At 27.5% G+C, this 23,424-nt stretch overlaps 1 protein-coding gene across 3 annotated transcripts in view; it reads left to right on the top strand.

The window, feature by feature from the left end:
* The window catches only part of LOC129969284 (adhesion G-protein coupled receptor D1-like), a 47,929-nt gene extending 25,755 nt beyond the window's left edge, over positions 1 to 22,174 (top strand). For all 3 annotated transcript variants that reach the window (XM_056083782.1, XM_056083780.1, XM_056083783.1), the window contains 9 exons: positions 1,678 to 1,839; positions 2,907 to 2,956; positions 6,652 to 6,746; positions 10,578 to 10,680; positions 15,407 to 15,563; positions 16,457 to 16,523; positions 17,200 to 17,352; positions 19,422 to 19,590; positions 21,990 to 22,174. In XM_056083782.1, the coding sequence (XP_055939757.1) occupies positions 1,678 to 1,839; positions 2,907 to 2,956; positions 6,652 to 6,746; positions 10,578 to 10,680; positions 15,407 to 15,563; positions 16,457 to 16,523; positions 17,200 to 17,352; positions 19,422 to 19,590; positions 21,990 to 22,049 (1,016 nt within the window). In that variant the 3' untranslated portion in view covers positions 22,050 to 22,174. The remainder of the gene's footprint in view (positions 1 to 1,677; positions 1,840 to 2,906; positions 2,957 to 6,651; positions 6,747 to 10,577; positions 10,681 to 15,406; positions 15,564 to 16,456; positions 16,524 to 17,199; positions 17,353 to 19,421; positions 19,591 to 21,989) is intronic.
* The last annotated feature ends 1,250 nt before the right edge of the window (positions 22,175 to 23,424 follow it).

The following is a 23,424-nucleotide window of genomic DNA, read 5'->3' as shown; positions in this document are numbered from 1 at the left end:
GACTTATATAATATTTATGCACCTAATACAATTTTATTTTTAAACATATGAATTTATGATTTTCAATAAATTAGTAGTAGACTGACAATCAATTAATAACTATAAAAAATGACAGTTTAGTCGTGCAGAGGGCAAATTATGCGAATAAACAGAAACAAGAATGATCAATTTTATAATCCGAAATTTTATCATTTACTCAAATAATTATGCTGAGCTGTGATTGGAAAAGATGGAGTAATGGGTTAAGAAACCTGGAGCATTCCTCGTGAAATGCATGGGATGCATTCATTTTAATTGTTAATAACCTATGAATTTTACTCATACAATACAGAAAAAGCAAAAAAAGTGAAAAAAAATTTAGCTTTATTGCATTTATGATTCATTTCGAAGCTACACTAAAGTTGTTTTCTTATGAATATCTCATAATTCTGAACAGCAATTAGATGAGGACGATATATTCTCCTCCAAAATTTTGTGCCAAGTCATTGAGTACATGTTTGTTGTTGTTTCTTATGGCACTTGCCACGGAGAAGCCCACTGTTACGAAGACAGCGATTTAAGCCGGAGGGGGAGCGTCTCTAGTTTTTATAGTAACTAGGGCCAAGAGTACGACTTTGCTACTCACGCACCACTCATTTGCTTGCACAACCGCTTTTTACAGGAGGGCACATTCACACATCTCACAGATAGAAAAACGGAAGAATAACCATGCTCAAACCAGATCACGGGGAAGACGTGTTACCCCTATGCCAGGACGCCGGCGAGTACATGTTTGACCCAAACAAATGCAACATTTTCTTATTTACAATGCAAATCTTCAGTGGAATCAGTTTTCAAACCTGGAATCGTCATGTCTTATAAGATTTATAATAAGATTGGTTCTCTCTTATTCCCGACCAACGGGAATAAGAGAGAAGAGTTTAAAAAAGTTTCTTTACACTCTTGAGCAATATAGCAACTCACCTCCATTAGAAGTTCCATTTATAAGTAATTAAAGATTCTTTTGCCATTGTATTTGTTTATCTTAAGATTTATAAAAAGTTGAAAATAAGTGTTTTTATTTCATTCTTATTTTGCGCCTTTATATTTAAATTTCCATCCCTAATGGCTTCTTAAATTTGCCTGTTTGATATGTGCTAAACATGATATTTAATTTTTTTTGTGATATGTGGTTGCGCAAAAATGTTTACTTTTAATGAGAATTATTCAAAAATGTCAAACAAATAAATACCATATTATCTAGTACATAAGACACCAAACATTGCTTGTGTTCCTTATTATGAGTCTCCCTTATCCTTATTATAAACAAAATCCTATTTTTTTAATGTGACCGTAATCAGGTGATTTACGTGACATTCATTTTTTAAAATCTTTTTCTTTGTTATTTTGCGTTTATTATTTTAACCATATTTTTATAAATTTAAAATTGCATTTACTTTTGAATAAGAACTTTTTTCTTGAAGAATTTTAGTAACAACGATTTTTCTTAAAAATAATTAATTTTTATTTATTAGTTTTTATACTCCCAGTATTGCAATTATTTTTAGAAATTAAAATGCGTTATTATCTGAATAAGATGAATTATTTTTAATTTTTTCTCTGCTGTTTACAACTTTTTAAGCCATTATTATGTCGTTGCATTACATTATGAAGCATCACTTATGCTAATAATTTCAGATCCTTGCGACAGAAATTCAGACGAATATAGCAACATCGAAGAGCTGAAGCATTGTCCAGACAGAGCGAAATGTACTGATACGAGCGAAGATATTGGACCTAAGAGAAAATGCAAGTGCGTTATGGGATATCAACTGGATGAAAAGAATTGGAAGTGCAAAGGTGCAGACAGTTTCTAATATTATATGCTACTTATAATTGCTTCAACGATTTTTGAAGTGCAGTAATTAATAAATAAATTTTTTTCGTATTTTTTTGTATTAAAATCATAGTTGAACATTTAGGCCTTACAGCTGAATTTGAGGCCTTATAACTGAAGGTTATCATAATTATTTTTGATGCTTTTTACCAATTCATTTGTTTAAACTGTTTGGTTATTGCAATGAATGAAAGAAAACGCAGTAATTGTAAAAATGACTTTAAATATTAAAATCTTGAAAGGATTGTGAATTAGATAATTTCTAGTTATTCAAAAATATTTTATTAGAAGGATTATTGCAATGTTAGAATATTGCAAAATGAAGTGATTTTACTTCACTGCTATTGGTATTCTGCCGCCCACCCCTTAATTTTCTCTTATAAATGATGGAAACAAAAACAACTAGTTCCAGAATGAGGCCCATTTAGTCATTTACTGGAAAAAGAACATTTACTGCTACATGCCCCCCCCCCACTTACAATTAAAAATCAATCAATCTAAAAAAATCATTCTCCAAAGCATAGTAATTCATATAGAATGTTTCATTCAATGAACATAATTCAAATTTAGATTTTTACAGAGGGTAACTAGAATTCAGAAAATATTTTTCAGTTTCTCCTATTTACATTATTAGATTTACAAACAAATGTTTAAAAGTGCCATAGTGTTCTGAATAGCTATATATCTCATATGCAAATTTGAAAAAGGTGCAAACTAGGAATTTATAATATATATAAGCTTTGTAAAAAGATGTTTATATAGTTTTTTAATTTGGTCAGAAATGTCATTTTTATAACCTTCTAAACTAAAAGTGCATAAATTCTCATATTCTAGCTGTTCCAAAAAGTTGTAATTCCAATATTCAGAAAGGCGAAAGAAGTATAAATTTTCTTCTGTTTAGCTAATGAACTTTAACATAAAAAATGCAATGAAATGCATATGATTTTTTTACAGGCAATTTGTATTTTATGATGTAACGTAAATATTCTTACCAAATTTACAAATAATAATTATCGAATTTCATTTATAGAAAAACCTCCTGAAAAGCCAACTCCACGTCCAATTCCAGTTTTAAGTCCGGTGAGTATGCATGTTGATTTTCTTTTCAATAATTGAGCACATTTTTTAATTCTGTTTTTACTATCTTTCGAAGTAAATTTCTCTTTTGCTAAAATCTAAACATCTCTTACTAATTATTACAAAGCGTGTTCAAATGAAAAGGTACGAAACGTCGTAACAACATAACCTTTAATATATTTGCTTATGCCGTTATGGGAGAATGTAGCGAGACATATAGGGATGCTATTGGAGTCTCCGGTGTAGATCGGAGTATGCGCAGGCACCCGCATGCGCAGGAGAGAGTAGAGGCTCTTATAAAGAGCGTCGTCGGCAGTGCATGTGAAGACAGGATGGAGTTCACATTGCAAAATTCGACAACTGAGGAGACACTACGAACACTACGCAGGTTCATCAAGAACTAAAGACCAGGGCTACTCACGGAGAGTGTGGTTCTGCTCCATGATAACGCACGTCCACACGTTTCCAGGGTCACACACGCGGAACTGGCCAAATTCAAGTGGGAGAAGTTCGACCATCCGTCCTGCGAACCCAAGGACGCTGTGAAGGACTGGGTCCTTTCACGGCCACAGGAATTCTGGGAACAAGGAATCCTTCGACTCGTTAATCAATGGGTTGTGCTCAGGCCTATGGTGTATACTTTGAATAAAGTCTTCATTTATACCCACAGTGTTGTTTCGTAGCTTTCCATTTGAGCACAACTTGTATATATCATCTTACATTAGTTTGAAAATATTTTGTGATTCATCTTCATCCTAATGACTTATGTTTCTTAAACTTAAATGTATATTTAAATGTATGTTTCTTTTACTTAAAAATATCAAATAGAAACCTCAAAAAAAATCCAAGATAGACAATGTGGAGAAATAAGATTCGCCGACATTTCACAGAACAAATTAACTCAAAAGCGAATAGATCAAAAAACATTATGATATGCAGAATTTGATGTTATTAACTTTCTTATTGTAAATATATCTTGTAAGCAATCGCTTTTTTTTTTCTTTTTTCAGCTATTTTTTGTAGAATGTATTGAATGACAAGAACGCGTTTGATACTCAACAAACAGTTTGAACAAAGTTGTATGAAAAGAATAATTTGTATTATTTTTATTAATATTGCGATTAAAAATATGTCATTTTGCCATGTAAATTTAGTAGTTCTGACCATAATTTTGAATTAGAAAAGTTTGCTGCAGCTAACACTATTGAATTGATCGACAGTTATTTAGATTACTACGAAGTAAGATGGAAATTATTGTTGATTTAGAGTCATTACCTATAACGTTTAAGTCAGGATTCAGTATGATTGCTTAGCAATCCTCTTGGGAGTTGACAAATGTTAGAGAGTAAGTGGCAAAGATTTCTAGTTTATAATATTTTTCTTGAATAATCGTAATAAACATTTTAACTTTGGTGCATACTAACAAAATTTGAACCAAGTATTTGTTTAATCTTTTCGACCTGACTTTTTTCGATTAGAATTTTAACACCCGTATAAAAATTACTCTTTTTTTACAGTAAACCATGTAAATGGAAGATTTCTTCACCCAATAGTGAATGAAGTCTATTTTCGAGGATGTATATGTTCATTAGGGCTGAAACGGTTAAGAAAAACTTAATTATAAGCAATTGTTTCATACTTTATTCTTTGTGTTATATGGGAATCATTATGTTACTGGTTTTCCTAGATTGTAACATATTTTCATTAAATAACTGCCACTTGTGTATTGTTGACGGATTCAATTATTTTGAATTTATTGCCAAGAATATTGATATAAAAATGAAATGGAACAAAATACTCTCAGATATATCTTGTACTTCAAGCAAATTGAACTTCTAAATTTAATAATTTCCTAGAACTGTATTTCCCATTAACATTCATTTAACATTTGCAAAGAAAGAAAATATAACAGAATACATTCTACCCTTTTGAGAAATTTTTCGAAGCAATTTCTCATTTGCTGTTTACTTTTCTCTTTCATCTCAATCTTCTTTGATGAAAAACTTTTAGTTGCTCCTCAACAACATCAGTGTTATTAATTAGACAATACTCTATAAGGAATTCCTTTTTGAAAGCTTCATTTATCTTAACTGGTGTTTAAAGATTAAATAGGAATAAAAAGTAATTTCTCAAGAGAATTTCAAAACGCATCTTTTGAAAAGTTTCAAACTAAAGGTTGCAACTATTTCAAAGGCAAGATTAATAACATTTCCAATATTTGTATCAGTTCTAGAATTTATAGTCGGTATAAAGAGATGAAAAGTAGGAATTGACGTAGAATATAAAAATAAAAAAATAAGAAATGATGAAAGGAATTATTAAATGATGCATTTGTATTTTTCATTTTGATGCGACCTTACAATTTCAAATATTAATACTTGACCTTTAAGAATTCCATACATTGTATATAAAGCTAATTTTTATATTCATTTCAATATTTAGTATCAGTAATGGAAAATAATTCGTATTAAGATATTTTAACAAGAAAATTCTTCCTTTTTTAATTAATTTAATTTATCTTGAATTCCAAACTATTAGAGATATTTTTAATACATTAAATTTGAATATTTCAAAGACTAAAGGAATTTTTTTGTGCAGAAATTTTGTATATGGCGTTTTAAAGAAGGGTGTCCCAATATTTACGGAAGATTTGAATTCTGCGATATTTCTGTTTTATCATTTGTGTGATAAAGTATTACCTATGAAAAATGTGGTATGTTGCAATTTGTAGTTTAGTGTTATTTAAGATAGAGCGCTAGATGATAAAACAACATGCTTTCATAATTGAGCAATATTTAAAAAATAAAAAAGCTGCTAAAATTGGTAACTACAATTCGTCATTTTCTTACAACATATGGTCAATTCTACATGCCATACAGTTCGAGAAAAAAAAATATTGCATGAGTCATTTCCTGTTAGTGAAATTTCTCATTCTGCTGATCAGAATTGGCCATATTAATCATGCAATTCAATGCTACTGAACTTTTTTGCCTTTTTTCCAATTGACCATTTTGCATGAATGTGATTGATTCTGTTTTCTTTCTTCAAAGGCTTTAATAAGATAGTTGTCATAAATTTTAAAATTACAGACCCCCCCCCCCCAAAAAAAAAAGTAAAAAGTCCAATGACATTAAATTGCATGTTCTGGGTAATCACTTCTGATCACCAAAAGTGGAAAGATATTTTTCAATTACCAGGAGATAACTCACAGACTGAATACATATGTAGCACTGACCCTATTTTGTTCAAAATTTGAGAATTGTAGCAACCAAACTTTTATTATTTTTAAAATATTGAAACAATAAATATGTGTTGTTTTCCGTTGTACAGCGTTTCATTTTTAATAAACCTGAACTGTCACACTGTCTTTTTACGTTAGCAAAATTGACAAATTATAAAACTGAAAGTAATAATTTTATCTTTTACTTTCAATTAAGATTCGTAAGATCGTACATTCTTTTAACTTATTCAGTTCTCTGATACAATTTTCAATTGTGAAACTTTATACTTATGCGATTTTATACGATTAAATCGTTCCAGGAAGTATTTCATAATTGAGGCCGCGCAGCTTAACACATAATTAGGAAATTGTAAAAATTCTCTTTTCGCTTTGTATTCATTTATATCCAAATGGAACTTTTCGAAATGACAATTAAATCGTTCAAGTATTAAAGGAATTAATGGATATTGAATTTTAGGTAGAAAAAGTAGTAGCAGTAGTTGTGACCAAGACAGCCAGTACAGTTCTTCTCGTTATGGTGGGCATCACATTGACCCTTTTTATAATAATGAGGTGAGTTCTTTCAAATCTGTAGCAGAGACATATCCAATGGAAAAATATTGGGATTTTTATTTGAAATCGAATATTTTTATCGTGGAATAGAATAAGAAGTTCGTTCATTAATTTGTATTTCAGTGAAGCAATTGGAAAGTTTAATGATGGAATAAAGATGTTAAATTAAGGTTGTTTTTTTTACTTTTTTTTTTCTCGCTTTTCAAATTGAATAGAAAATACTGAATTAAGCCAATAGTTTCTTAGATTCTTCTAAACTTAACCGTATTTTATCAAACTTCTTTTCTATCAACTATCTTTTTTTTTCATCCAAAAATGTCGTTTTTTACACCTTTCAAATTCTGACCGACTGTCACTGAATTAATGGAATTTTATTCTATACAACTATTGATGTCTTTGAAAATGTATGAAGTCTTCATTATTTCAAAAATCTTATTATTCAGAAGGATTTTATCATTTTTCAGAAAATGTTTATATTTATAGATTTACAAACAGTTTTTCGTTGTCTATTTTTTGATAGATTTTGTTTGAAGAAATTCTCAAAATGGGAGAAATAAGAAAACTTTCTTATTAATGGGAAAGCTTTATTTTCTCTGTATATGAAATTAAAATTAATCCAAATAATAAGATTTTCATGGCAATGAAGAGTTGTTACATTTTATTGCAGATAATTTGATTTGTTCTTTTTCTAATATAAGTCTTCAGAATATTACAACTTGAATTAAGTATAAAACAACCCTTTTATTTTTAATTTCTTCGCTATAATTACAATATAAAGGGTGTCCCAAAATTTACGCAAGATTTGAATTTGCCACCATCCGTGCTGCAAAGTGTTGGTAAACCTATTAAAAATCATTCGAAGCTGATAATTTAGGGTTAGTAAAAACGGAGTGTTACACAACGTGTTTTCTTTATTGAACAGTATTTCAAAAATAATGAAAGGAGGTCACAGTTCACAAATTTAAGAATTGCCCCCGTAGATCGTGTGATTTCACACGATTGGATTTCTATTTATGGGGTTATTTGAATTCAGAGGTTTATGCCAATAAGCCCACAAGTATGCGTGCATTGAATTAGGAAACTCAATTCTGCATGAACGTAATTCAACCACATTTATGCAAAATGGAAATTTCGACAAAAGAGTATTTATGTACCAGCAAAGAAGTGGAGGCCATTTTTTCCCTTTGTGTTATTCCATAAAATACCCTAATCTGTGTACTTTATGATTCAATAAAAATATAATTTTTATTTAATTCAAATTTTGCGTTAAAAATTTTTCTATCGTGTAAAGTCCCATTTTTACTAACCCTAAACTATCAGCTGTCAAATAGATTTTTAATAGGGTTGCCAACATTTTAATGCACGAATGGGGGCAAATTGAAATCTTGCGTTAATTTTGGAACACCCTTTATCTATCCCGAACTCTATGCAATAAGTATGAACAAAAAGGAGTTACTTAATTAAGATGAAATTTTAAATTAAAATACTCTCCCGCTCTTTATTTAAACTGAGTAATACTAAATATTAATATCGAAACATACTTTAAATTTTTACTATAAAATATGTGAATTAGTTCAGTATTACAAGAATACATTTGTCCTTCGTAAAATTATGATCTGTAATCCCTAACAATGCATGTGTGGATGTATTCAATGCCTTCTATTGTAATAAAGATAATATACGAAAGAAAGAAATAACTTCCATTAATTTATTATAAGAAGTAAAATTATTTATAAGAATAATTTATTGCATATTTTCATCATATCCAAAAAATGTCAAAATTATACTTAAAATTCCTTTAAGACTTGATAATTTTGAATTATAATACTAGATGGGTAATACAAAACATTCAAGCTGCATAAATTACTTTTACTAATGAGATACATCTTCCTAGACTCATGTTTATTTAAATTAATAATAAAAAGATTTATTTATACATAGTATTTATATTAATTTCGATATACTTTAATTTTTGTAATATTAAGAAAAATATTAAGGCTTCTAATTCTTATAAAATATATTTTTACATATGAAACATTATTAAAAAATGATAACTGAAAGTTTTTGGGTCTGAATAATAAAACAGTAGAAGCCTTTTTTCAGAATTCAAAGGAAAGATAAATATATGGAAATATTCTATTTGGGCTTTTTTAATGCTAATAAGCTTGCACTTAAAAAATGAACTAGTTATAAGCAAATTACTCTAGAGAAGCGTTTGTCTATTTTTGTTGTTTACTAGATGTATTAAAATAACAGAGAGTTTACCTTAATTTAATTTATTCATTTATGAATGCAGTATGTTGCTGTTTAGAGATAAAAAGAGTCTTCTCTACAAAAAAAAAAAAAAAAAAAAAAACCGTTTCATTAAAAAAAGTTTACTTCATATATATAAAAACATTTTTTAAATCATGTTAATGCATTAGATTTCTTTTTAAGATTATCTATTTCTTTTAGATGAAGAGTTTTTTTTTATGCAAGCTACCTCAAGTAAAATAATTAATCTTCATTAAATATATTGTATACGGTATTTTGAAAGCATAGTTTAGATTTAGCTTTTAGAGAAAACAATGCTTCTTTTTTGAAGGGATTTCAATTTTTTTTATACCAGATAAAAAATAGCTGATGCTCTTTTAAAAAATTATATTAAAGCTTGCTTTTGATATTTGCATTTTATTGCTTTAGAAAGAATGTTAAATATACAGCTGATCTTTTAATGATTTGATGTTTTTATCTGACGTTGTGGTATGCAAAATTTGATTTTCGACGATTTTGTGCTTGCGTAAAATTTTGAAAATGCATTCCATTTATTTTGTAGAAATAATTAAAACACAACTATTTGAGTCAGTGAAAAATATAATACAAGAATAGTTGTTACAAAAAGTTGTATTTCTTAAAGGAGCTATTTAGAATCTTTCACAAAAAAGTCTTTTGATAAAATATGTATGAAAAATTCTAATTTCAACCGGAATCTCCTGAATCAAGAATTGATTAAAAAAACGTAGAATGGCGTAATTAATGAAATCAATTAAGTAGCTCCTTATATAGGAATTTTTCTATGTTTATATGGGAGTATCTCAGTTAGTTTCAAAATAACTGGAATAGGTTGTCTGCCAGCACAACTTTCAGGAAAAATTGGTCCTCATTTGTGTTCCGGTCCCAGAACCAATTACAGAGTATAAGTAGTTGTTACAGTGCATATGCTTTGACTTATTATTTATATTAATTGTTTTAGAACACTAGTAGAAGATAACTCATAACCGCCAATTTTCGACGCATATCCCCAGTGATATCATACCATGATTTTACCCATTAATTTATTTCAAAAATTCAAAAATTCTTTCTAGAACAAAATAAACACATCTTTTAACCGAAAGTAAAAAATGAAATTTACTTTCGGTTAAAAGATTTGTTAAAATTTTAAATCAAACTGGCATAATTAAAACAAGATACCGTAAAAATTTTCTTGATTACTTTTTTTTGTGGAAATAGAAAAAAAAGGCTGATGTTTTTTCCACCACACTGAAACTATCCCTATTTTATAATATTGCTTTACTCAAATTTTAGTGAAAAATTTTTTTTTGATGTAAATATTTAACTTAACCATACTACATTATTCATATTTCTTATGCATTACTAACTACATAAGAAAATGATATTACATTATTTAAACAATTTTTTTTAATATAATGACGCTTTTTGTATTATCCCTTTTTGCATGATAAAATATTAATTAAAAAATTTAGTAACTGTATTATACAAAGGATAAATATTTCATATTAATTATATTAATTAAATATTTATATAAGAATTAAAGAAGAAATATTTTTATAGGATATTTACAGTAGACAGAGTTATTCAAATGAATATGGAAATTGCTTTGATGGTCGCACATTTATTTCTGTTGTTTCCATATGAAATATCTTCAGACAATCCAGTGAGTATCTCTTTGATCATTCTATAATTTGTATTTTTATACTTAAGGACTTATTCTCGATCCAGTTCTTTTGATATAGACACATTTATCTTTTCAACAATTTTTTAAAAAAGAATTTAAATACCAAAAGAATTCGGTTAAAATTGAAACACAGATTCTACGTATGCATCAAAACAGGTATATCACTGTAGAAATCTAGCAAAAGACATAGGATTACCCTATTTATATGTTTAGCTGTTACAAATAACAGTTTTTCATGAAATATATATATTTATATTATAATACCTTATTTTATAATAGATGTATAATTATAAAATAAAACTGGATATGCCAAAATAGGTATGAGTCAATACAGTTTAACATGTCAAATACTGTTACATAAACTAACTGTACTAACTAGCTGTTTTACTAACTGTTCTTCTGAAGAGTTAGTAAAAAAGCAGTGGAAATTTCGCTTTTTTTTAATTTATCGATTTTAGCTATTTTTATTACTTTTAAATCTCAAACCATGTTAAGAAAGCTTCTAAGTAGATTATTTTCTATATGAATGATAAAATACTGAGAAAAAGTGGGTATAAGTTTATAATTTCAATTATTTACATTGGTATAAACTTTTGAAGTGAAAGATTAATTGCAGTAAAATGAACAGTATTGTTATTGCATATTAATCGAGCTACTTTCTTGAATCCTTAATAAATGTCCCATTGTCCTTCAAAAGTGGAATTTGAATAAGGCCGAGAACCCCACGATTTTTTAGATTTTTTTTTCATTTTCACTCATGGAATGTTTCGAATGTATAGTAAAGAAAAAAGAGTACTTGTGTATTATTAACTGAATAAACATTTGTGAAAAATCTTTAAGATATGAGAATTTTGTCAATTTTTTTGGTGATTAATTGCTGTAATGTGGTTTATATAAATGTACAATCGCAGAAGGAAAGGAGCATTCCAGCTTTATTTTGGAATCGTTCAACATATGATCATAAAAAAAGAAATCATTAAAAAAACATCAACATATTCTTAAAAAATGTTTAGTTAAAAATTTCATAAGGGGCTGTCTACTGAAATAAGAACAAACTTCAAGATTTCCTATACCACTACTCGTTTTTCTCATCCAATTTCGAAACTACATCAAAAATTTTCACCAGAAGCCAAATTTCATTAGCCTAGGTCTACTCATCGTGAAATTGTGAGGTAACAAAATGTTGATTTTCTAATGTTAAAATAAAATTTTCGACTTTTATTCATATTTATGAAAAATTCCGCAGATATTGATTTGAACTATTTTAGTTATGAAAATACAAGGTATTTTTCAGATTTTGCACACAATTATAAAATTCTAATATACAAAAATATTAATATTTTATAAAAAATCCCATATGCTTTTGACTGAAACTCATTTTTAAGTTATTAGTTTTTAAAAAAAGATTTGATATATAAAAAGAAAATAAGAGATTAAAAGTGATTTTTGTATAAAATATTTACTGTTATTTTTTATTTGACCTCAATTATTCTCAATTATGTGAACAATCGTGAGTTGTCAAATAATTTAGTTTAAGCTCATTAAAGTACTGTTTTTATATCCTCTTGAAAAGAACAAATTTTTGAGACCGAATTCAAAAATTAAATATATATCCACTATCAAATTTTTAAGTACAATGATGTTTTTTTTGGATAAATTACTTTTAGATGCATAATTATGATTTGTAATTCCCTTTTATTATTCTTTTTACTGGTTGATAAATGCCAAATTAATTACATTTATTTTTGTTGTATTTGAATACAAATTTTCGATTACTAAATTGCATACTTCTTAAAGGCGTCTTTTTGAATAATTATTTTCGTAATTATATAAATTATAATTATTTTTACAATTACATATAATTATTCCTATAATTAATCTGCTTTCAAGTTTCTCAGAATTTATGAGAAACAGCAAAATAAATGAGAAATGATAGCATTAAAAACTAACCGGAAATTAAAGATGTATAGAACAAATGAAAGAATATTTTGAATGCTGCTCTGTAATTTGCGTTCCACGTCTATAGAATGTCTTTGCGTTCTACATCTTGAAGAATAGAAGAAACATAATGAATATTGTGAAAAAATTATTAATTGTGAGTCTATGTCTTTGGGTCATGAAAGTAAGCTATTGAATAATTATAAACTTTTAATCATTTTTTATTTTGGATAATGCTTTTATGCTTATTTTTGTTCATTAATATATGAACAGAAATAAGCATAAAAAATAGACATGAAAATTATAACACCAAGAAAAGATCTGAAAAGCAATCTGAGATATACATGCTGCCTTATGGAATCTATATTAACCGAAACAATTAACATCCAGCGGTGATTCAATTCCTTTCTAGCACTCCAACTCGAACTAACGCTTGATTACTTTATTATTTTTCACCAGATGGCGCAGTTTTTAAAACAGTTCAATAATTTTAATAATTATTGTGATAAGGGTATTTTGCACATTGCTTATCAAAGAACACAAATACAAATGCTGAATAATTTGGGAAATTATCCGATATTATTTAAAAAAAATTAGTAACAGATTTTTTTATTTAATCCGATTCTGCATAATTCAATTTTTTGTTTTTGACAAAATAAGTTCTGCAATGAATGATTTACTAAACAGATTCAAAATAAATGCAAAAAAAAAATAATTATGAAAAATTATTTTGTCATTAGGTTTTTTGTTAAAATTAACGACAGAAAAACATAAATATATTTTAATAAATTTTATTTAAAAAAATTACCTTCTGAAATTGATGCAAACGATAATCAATCTTATTGATAAATTATTGTATTAATTAAAACTAGTTAAATAAAGTAAAAAATTACAATGATGCATGGAATTGGGTAAAGTAAAGCAATATTTAAATTGAATGAGAACTTTAAAGTTACGATGCTTTATTGAGATGGACAGTTTGTGTTTATTCTACTTATTCATATTTATACAACTAAGATGAATTTTACAAATATGCTTATTACATTAATTTTTCTGTAAAAACATGAATTATTTTAATAAAATAAAATCAAGCAAACTGAAATTCCTTTTATCCAAAACTTAACAAATATTTAGATTATTAGATGTTAATAGATATGTGCATAAAACTTAACAGATATTTAGATTTTTTTTATTGATTGAATAAATTTTCTCTATTCCTCTTTAAAAAATGATTTTTTTAAAATTTTCCTGTTAAAAATATTGAAATAAAATTAAAAAAATTATATTGTGACTTTTGTATGCATGTAGCATTATTAACAGCAAAAAAAAAAAAAATATTCCCATGGGATTTTTTAGTATTTTGTGTTTTATTTCTAGAAATCCCACTGAAGTATTATTTTCCTATGTAAAAAAACATTATTTATGTTTTCATCTTTCTTCAGTAAACAACCAATTATTATATTCTTAAAAATATCGGAATCAATGTAATATAATATTGTTTAACGACTTAACGACTATTTTGCTTGTTATCGCTCATATTTTATTGACAACAACGTAATTTAATTTAGAAATAAATTGAATAGAAGTAAAAAAAAAAAAAAGAAAACAATCCTTCTATATAGAAAGAAATTTCTATATGAAATATCGGAATTGCCAGAAATCCATTAAATCATTTAATATGAAGTATTGTTGAAAGAATATATAAATTCTACATCATTTTATTGCTTAAATATTGACATTATATAATTTTTAATAGCAATACTTTTTAATATAAAAAGTTTGAATTAATTTATTTTTTATGATGGCATTATATATTTGAAGGGCTGACATCAGTCTTTATTCAGATCCAGTTCACACTGTCCAATACATCATAATTTATAAAGCTATTTCTTTAAAAGTAAAATCTTAATGTTACAAAAAAAACTTTGATCTTGCTGATAATATTTAAGCTTTTAATACATAGTTTGTCTTTTAATTTACATTTTTAAAACTTATTTGATGACCATTAGTCAAATATGCATGATAAGTTAAAGTATCATATTAAAGTTAATATGAAATATTAACTTTAATTCTCATGAAAAAGTTAAAAGTATCATATTAAAAGCAAATTATCTGCCCCTTCTTATCATTGGTTAAACTCGACATAGCGACTGATTTCTTCTAAAATATTTAATATTCACCCTCCCATTATATACAGATAATGCATATAATTAATTCATTTTTCTTGGCCGTAATTATAAGACAGCACTAACCAAATTTTTGCTATATTAAAATGTTTTCGCATCGCTGCATTATTTATTTAATAAAAATTTTTAAAAATAATTCTTACTTGCAATTAAAATTGAGTTCTAAAAGCATAAAATATAAAATTTTAATTATATTATAAGTATTCAAATCCAGTTTAATGTCTATTCATATTCATTACTTTAAACAAGAAAAATTTTTCTGCCATTAAAAGTTTTGGTTATTCATAAAAAAAAAGATTTCAGTTTTTTTTTTATTTTGTTTCGACTCACTGCACCTTATGTTTCATGATTTTCAAGAAACTTAATTAAGAAACTCAACTTCGTAAATTTAATTAAATTAGCAATTTTTTTAAAGGAAACTTTCTACTTTTATTTTGAACTTAACCGTTGAAGCAAAATAATTTAGGGAGGCCAAGTTTGGTCATTTGTGAGCTTGAAATATTCTTTTTTTAAAATTTATAATATCCCAGAGCGCCCAAGAAGAAAAAAATGAAAGTTTAAAACTAATTTTAATTTTATAGGATTTGTGTCAACTGATATCCATTTCGCTTCACTTCTTCTTCACGGTATGTTTTATGTTTCTCTTCTTGGAGACTTTGCATGTGTACAGCATGGTGGCGTTTGTAGTTCCGAGGAATGGATTGTTGAACAGATTTCAAAATATGCTTGTCGGATGGGGTAAGTACTGTTTGTAGTATATTCCTTGCAAATGGAAATTTAAATGTTAGGAAAATAAATGTTTATACAGGGTGTTTTAAAATTCGTGATAGCTATGTTAGAAGATGATAGAATGAAACTTTAAGAACGCAAATCAGCATACAGTATTTACTCAGAACCCAATCTTTGGAGCTCTAGAAGGCCCTTCTCAGTAAGAAGAAGTTTTTAGCGATTGAGTTAATTTTTAGATAAATAGAATCTATATGTATATAGATTGTAGGACGCTTCAAAACTCGTGATAATTATATTTTGGGGATGGCAGAACAAGACAAGCACAAATCAACTTTCTGTATATACTCAACTCATATTGTGAAGCTCTAGAAGACTTTTTCCAGTAAAGAGATAATCAGTGATTGAATTTTTTAATTTTTTAATTTTTAGATAAATAGAACATGTATACAGGATGTTTCAAAACGAAATTGTTTATGTTTCTATTAATAAATCATACATTTTTCAATTTCTTTTAATGAGTTTTAGATAATTCATATTTCCCACCTGTGTGAATATTAAGATTTTTTCATTAAAAATGTGCTTTTTAACTATTAATGTTTTTTAAATTTGCAAATTTTCTTCTCCCTTTTATTATTTTTGCGTGAAAATAATATATGAAATATTACATTATAACAATTTATTGCATAATAATAATGCCTATTTTCGTAATATATGAAAAATTTAACAATAAATAAAAAAAAATCAACATTTCTAATTGCACTTTTTTTTTGACAAATGAAAATGATATGCCTCTTTTGGCTATTTTTCTCTGATAATGCTTCTTAGAATTTGAAATTAATTGACCATTCATATATATTAATATGAAATCACAGAATAATTATGTTGTTATCCCTTTTGCTTAGGGGTATCTATTTTGATTTTGATTGTAACAGTCTGTTTCTTCTTGGAGGATTATGCAGCTTCCTATCAGTAAGTGAAATATTTTTGTTTCCAGATTTTGGTGTGCTGAATCAACAAGTGCTGAAATCACGGTTTCATGACTATATGCTTCACGCAAAAGTATTTATTTTCCTAAAAAAAGAAACAAGACAAAATTGAATATATTTTATAAGTGAAATGTTCTATATATTTCTAATTCCATTATTATAGCATTAATAAAAATATATAAAAAATAAAATAATGTTACAAAAACAAAGAAAATTAAGAAATGTTAATAAAGAAATTTCAAAATGTTCCTTATTTTTGAAAATAACCAAATGCATTATAAAATAAGAAATAGTTATTCCATTTATTTGCTTTTCCAATTTCACACAAAAAAATGACTTTTATATAAAAACACCGTTATTACTCTTGTTTATATAATAATAATAATAATATATATAATAATAATAATTTATATAATATTATAATATAAAACTCTAGTTTATGTCCAATTTCGCAAAAAACTCAGACAATGAAAAATAATAATGAATAATGTCCATTAATAATAATGTCTGATTTCACAAAAAGTTAATATGATCTCTATGTAAATATATCGACACTTGTTTTAGAGTTTCAAATATTTGTTATAATTACATATAAAATTTATAGTTAAAATATTTCATATCTTTTCATTTTAAATATATTTATATTATTATCTTTAAAGTTGCTGGGCTCAGATGGACAAACCAATTGTATATTTACTCGTGGGTCCAGTAATATGTATCTGCGTTTTGGATTTCATAATGCTGGAAGCTGCTGGAAACGCTAATTACAAGCCTTTGAAAATAATTGATCACCGCCAACTCTTAAGCTGCAAGTGAGTGTCGAATTTTTTCATTTAATACGATTTAAAGTGTGAGATTTTTTTCCAATTTCATAATGATAAAAATTCCAATTTTTAGAGAAATTTTAATTTAAAAACATTAAAAAAACTTACATATTTTTAAAGTGAATAGAGTAAAATTTTATAAGCTATTTAAAGTTGCAAGTACTTCAAAACTGTGTCTAAGTACCTTTGAATTTTGGTTGTGATGATGCAGTTTAGTAATTTTACTATGCTAATGTGATATTCCAATTTTGTTCAATTCATTTTTTGTTTTTCATTAAAAATTAATTGAGTATAAGGACTTTGTTTTCAAAGTTTTTTCTTTCTTTTTTTCGCTGTGGTGGGAAGCAAGATAAATACTTCTCTTTTAGGTTTGTTTAATCTTCCCATTTAATGAAATTTTGTCTCGGCTCTAGCAATTACAATATATTAAATTAAGCATTGCTTAAACCCGCAATGACCATTATGGAAACTCCGTGATGGCATTTTGGAATTTTTGATGCAATATCAACAAATAATGTAATTGATACAAATTATTAATTAAATATTTTATTTTTCTTCAAATAGGAGCACATCTATCTGTGTTTATATGCATTTTTGCAGAATTTTACAGAATTTGAAACTTTGTTTTGCATGTCTACGTATTTTTTTTCTTCAGGAATTTTGTTGAATTACTGAGTTACGATTTTTGGAGCCCCCCTTCACAAAAAAAATCCCTGATTTGAAACCTTGTCCAATAGTGATTCTTGATGAAGTCTTTATTCTGAATTCATTGAAATCTTAATATATTCATTGTCAAACATTAGTTTTCCAAGTTTCACAAATCTGCTATTTCTTCCGAATATTAACATTAGTGGTTTAAATGCAGCAGAAGTTTGAACTCTCTGAACACAAATGCTTTTGAAATAGATTTTTTTATAGATAAATATTTCAATAATACTACATTTTTACATTAACGTTATTTTGAATTGATCATTGCACATAATTACGCATCATCAACTTTTAAAATTTGAAGGATAAAATGTAATGCATGCAACGCATGTAATGCATTTGGTATGAAAGCTTTCATTGTGGGAATTTTATTAAGAAGAGATGGTATTTCATAATTTTCCTTCAAAAAACGCTATGAAGTTTGGGAACTTTTATTTTCCTGCAAGAACGCTGAATGCTGATATTTTATTTTGCATTTAAATTAGTTCAAGGTAATAAAATATTGAATTAAGTATATTTAAGATAAACTGATTATTCTCTAACCCTTAAACTATATGCTACCGATTATTATGGCTCTTCGAACCCTAGGGCACTTTGGAAATTTCAATGCAATAATTTACAGTTTACAACTGCTGGAGTAATATATTAATTTAGAAATGTAAACTAGAACAAAAATTATTTTATTAGCACAATTAAGACCTATTGGCCGTTTTTAAATTTAAATACAAAATATTAGCATTATTGTAGAGTTATTTCATGAAAATACTCTTTGTTTAATAAATCAAAAATTAAAAAAAATGTTTAGAAGCGCATACTGATCATATGTAAAGAATTAGAAAGGAATATTTACAAATTCTTTTCGCTGCCTAACGTTTTTTTAATAGAGCTTTCGCTATTTCAGTAACTGTTTTGATTCTGCCTGATTTAATGGTGTATACACTGAATCTATCAAAAACTTTTTAATGCTTTATCTTTTATAGAATATGCTGATAGAACTTATAAAAGTTATGTACCTTTTGTTTCACATTCACAGACTAGCAATTTGATTTAAAAAGGAAATGGAGTATAATTAAAAATAATTAAGACTTATTGCTTAGTAATGCTTCACATTTAATGCTGACATTGGATCAAAACGAGTACACAAATCAAAGGAATGCATCAATTTGCATAAAAAATAGGTAATCTTCCTATAGGAATCTACCTAAAATTCTCTACTGAAAAAGAAAATTAATTTAATTTTGCTGTAAAAGGAAATCAATTAAATCAAAAAATTCAAGAATATATAAAAGCACACGTACATACGTGAATATACAAATTAAAAAATACATGATTTGTTTTTCTTGTTCCAGGATTCATCAGAGGTCAAATCTGATTCTGATGCCTTTGATTTTATCATCTTATATTGTCGGAATGCTGTCTGATCACAACCAGGATCTAGCTCTTTATAGCGTCTTTTCTATTCTGAATACAATAATAGGAGTGCTCATTTTCTTTTTCCATACACTCGGCAACGACGAGGTAATACTTTTCATATCTCGCATGTAAAAACTTTAACATGGTAATATTTAAAAGTTAGCGTACTATCTGGAAGCTGCAATATGTACAAGGATCATCCAGGAAGTAAGTTTCTTTCGACTAATTCAAAACAAACAAAATATAATTACGTGGAAATATCTATTTCAAAAGATACACCGATATTTCATCTGTTTCTCAACACAATAAATATTGGAATTTTAACACTCTGTACCATAATACCTTGTTTGTAGTCGTCATAGATATTTGCCACCTGAGATTAGAACTAGTGTATCACAGTTGTCTACAAGTCTCTGGTTGTGGGTAAGTGACGACCGAACAGAAGTGCAAGAAGAGGTGGATGTTGCTGTCAATAAGATCAGGATTATTAGGTGGGCAATGGAACAGTCCTCATCTACCAGCGAAATTTCTGTAATAAATTTTTTTTTATGGAATTCAAAACTTATTGTCATGGATAAAAAAATTGCCATGGATTAACGAAATATTACTACTGAGCATCCTACATCTCTTATTCTGAATTAACGTTCAATTTCAACCGGCGCTATCTTCTGTGCGTTTAAAAACTTTTTTCGGAAATCTTGCCTTACGGTTAATATGAGAAAAAAAAAAGGGAACCCTTGTCTTTGATTACTGCAATAGCATTAATGTGAGCGATCAGGAAGTCACACACTTATAGTCTATTCAGTATGACTTTTGCATTGCTTGTCCTTGGCACCAATGCTTGGCCATGTGGGAAACTTACTTTCTAGATAACCTTCGTATGATGCAATCCTCTGTCTGTTTTTAAACCATTATAAAACAATAAACTCTACGTTAGTTTTGAGAAATTTTAGTCAAAAAAATGAAAATATTATTAAAATGAAGTAAAAATAAAATGAATGATAATATATTAAACTTTATACTTTAATCACTATTACTCTTTATATTTAATCACTACTTTATACTCTAATCACTTTATTCATTAAGGCAGTTATAATGTATAATCATTTTAAGGTTATCAAATTTAAATAAATATATTATGCATTTTAAAAATGCTTAACCTCTTTATAAGAGAACTATTGGAATAAGATGTTTTTAATTATATTTTTATTTTGCCATATTTCACAACTATATTATTGAAATAGTGGCATTTCGTTTCGGTTTGCTCGTCATCGGAAAAAATTTCTTTTTATAAGGATAAAATTAGAAATAATAGCATTACTAATTTTGAAAATATTTAAAAGAGTTGATATTCCTAAAAGAGAAGAAAAAATATATTTATAATTTTAATAAATAATCTCTATTGCTGTCACTTACATCTTATTAAAGTTCAGCGTAACAGAAAAATGACGTTTAGAGGTACAAAATGAAATAAAAGTAAACTAATAGTTATAAAAAATAACAGCTCTTATTAACTAAGACAGCTCAACAGAGCACAGTAAAATATTAAAAAGTGATGATAAAAATAATCTTAAAATATAATAAATGGAAAAAAATAAATGAATGTCTGATGGCAAAATTTTGTATCCTTTATTAAATATTGAAAAAAAAGTATAATTACCTTTAAATTATTTAATAGAAAATTAGAACATTTCTTTCTTATAATTTTCCTTTATTTGAAAAGAACATTCCCTTTGTTGACGTATCATAATTCAAATAATCTTTTCAGTTCAATGTGAATTGATAGATGTAACCCTTATTTGGAGAAGAAAGGTTATTTGAGCTAGAAGGGAATTTCAAATATTGTGCATTGAAACGTGTTTAGATTTAGTAAACGTAGCATAAGAATCGGAAAAGATATTTTTGGATTCGACGAATAATAAAATCTCCAGAAGTTTCAAGACGTTGTAATATCATAGTTTATACTCCAAAGAAAAGGAAATGAAAAAACTGTAATGGCAGTTTGAGAACAAAATTCAATTAAATTTTCATTTAGGATTAATCATTGATTTTTTAAAATCATTTCTAGATGAGGTTCGGTTTTTCTTTTTTGAAACTAATATTTTATATCATATGCTTTCCATATTGTTGAATATGCTATATAAAACCCTTTAATCTATTATATTATATAATATTAAATCGTTTGCTAGTATTTAGGATAATTTTGATTTCTTAGAGAATAAAATCTTTTTGATATGTTTTTTTTTTAAATTTAAGAATGACAAATGAACAAAATATCATTAAATTCAATAAAATTTTCTATGTTTAGAAATGAAAAGTTAGTTTCGATCGAATTATTTAGAATCAAATTTTAAAAAATATTTATTTTGTTAACAAAAGTCAATCTTAATTTAGAATTTCTAGGTAAAATAACTTTTTTTGGGATTTGGTTTTAATTTGTGTGATACATTACCATTGATTTTAAATTATAATCATAATCACTCTTATTCCTTTATTTATTCCAGGTCCGACAAAAAGTACGAGAATTTCTGAAGTGCTGCTTTAAACAGGAAAAGGAAAGATAAAATCAATATTACTGATGTTTTTTACAACAGATATTATAAATGAAAACGAATACTACTATATGAACATTTTGCAAGTGCGCATCTGTTATGTTTGAAATAAAATAATTGTGATGATAAAGTGGATTCCTTTTTAATAATTTAAATTTTTTAAACACAAATATATATTAAAAAAGACTAGCGAAATCTGTTACGCAAGGTGAAGTAAAAATATCCCCACCCTATTAGTTTGTGTCATTATCGGATGGGCAAATTCCAATTTATTTTTTGTCATCAAGCAATTCAGTCATTTCGTGACCATTAGGCTATTATATTAATTTTATTAGAAGTGATAAAATCCACCAGTAAGTCTCATGCATACATTATAGAAAATACATTAAAAGTCAAATCTTAAAATAAATATTATATGCTTTCGATTGTGAACATAAAAAGAAAATAATCTATTATATGTAAGCCATTACTGTACTTTTAAGTCAAATTTGAAGTGTTGAATTAAACACTGTTGTCAAATTATTCAATAAAGCAGCTTTTAACATTCGTATGATGATTCTTTATACAGGGTGTCCCATAAATATTGGGGCAAACTTTAAGAGGAGGTAGGGGACATCAAAAGGATTCAGATTTGCATAGGAACCCGTGGTCTGAAACGCATTCATTCGGTGCTAGGTGGCGTTTAAGGCAGCAGACCTGCAAACCCTCAGTCATTTGAGTTGCGATCGCCCGCAGAGAAGAATGGAATGCTTTACGAACACGAAGCAGGCAGATATGTACCTGATTTATGGATTGGCAGAATGGAATGCAAGAGCGGCTGAAAGGTTGTAACGAGAAAGGTATACCCACAGAGAGAGGCACCGGACCGCCGGATGTGCAGTAATTTGCATCACAATTTGTGCGAATATGGGTCGTTAGGAGGTAATAGACATAGTGAGGGCAGGCCACGAGGGACTTTAACTCCCATGATGGAAGAAAATGTGTTGGGTACCGTTAGAAAGAATCTGAGTGCCAGCGTACGAGCCGTTGCTACTCCCGTTGGAGGATCTCGGAAGAGTGTTCATCGTGTTTTGCAACGTGAAGGCTTACACCCCTGCCATCTGCAAAGCGTACAGTTACTGCTCCCCACTCCCCACAGATTAACCACCTCGTGGACGTTTTGCACTGTGGTATCTCGATCAAGTTGCCAAGATGCGAATTTCCCATCCTACGTTTTAATGACGAATGAAGCGTACTTAACGTGAGATGTGATGGCATTGTGGCCCCATTAGAGCAGATGTGTTCGTGAACATTTGAATCAGGTGTTTGGTCACCGATGGATTGGTCGTGGTGGACCGGTTGACTGGTCACCACGCTCTCTTGAATTAAACAGCATCGATTTATTTCT

The sequence above is a fragment of the Argiope bruennichi genome, chromosome 5 (genome assembly GCF_947563725.1).
Source record: "Argiope bruennichi chromosome 5, qqArgBrue1.1, whole genome shotgun sequence".
In the NCBI taxonomy this organism is placed as follows: Eukaryota; Metazoa; Arthropoda; class Arachnida; order Araneae; family Araneidae; genus Argiope; species Argiope bruennichi.
The sequence above is the reverse complement of the archived record's forward strand: the minus strand, read 5'-3'. Positions and strand labels throughout refer to the sequence as shown.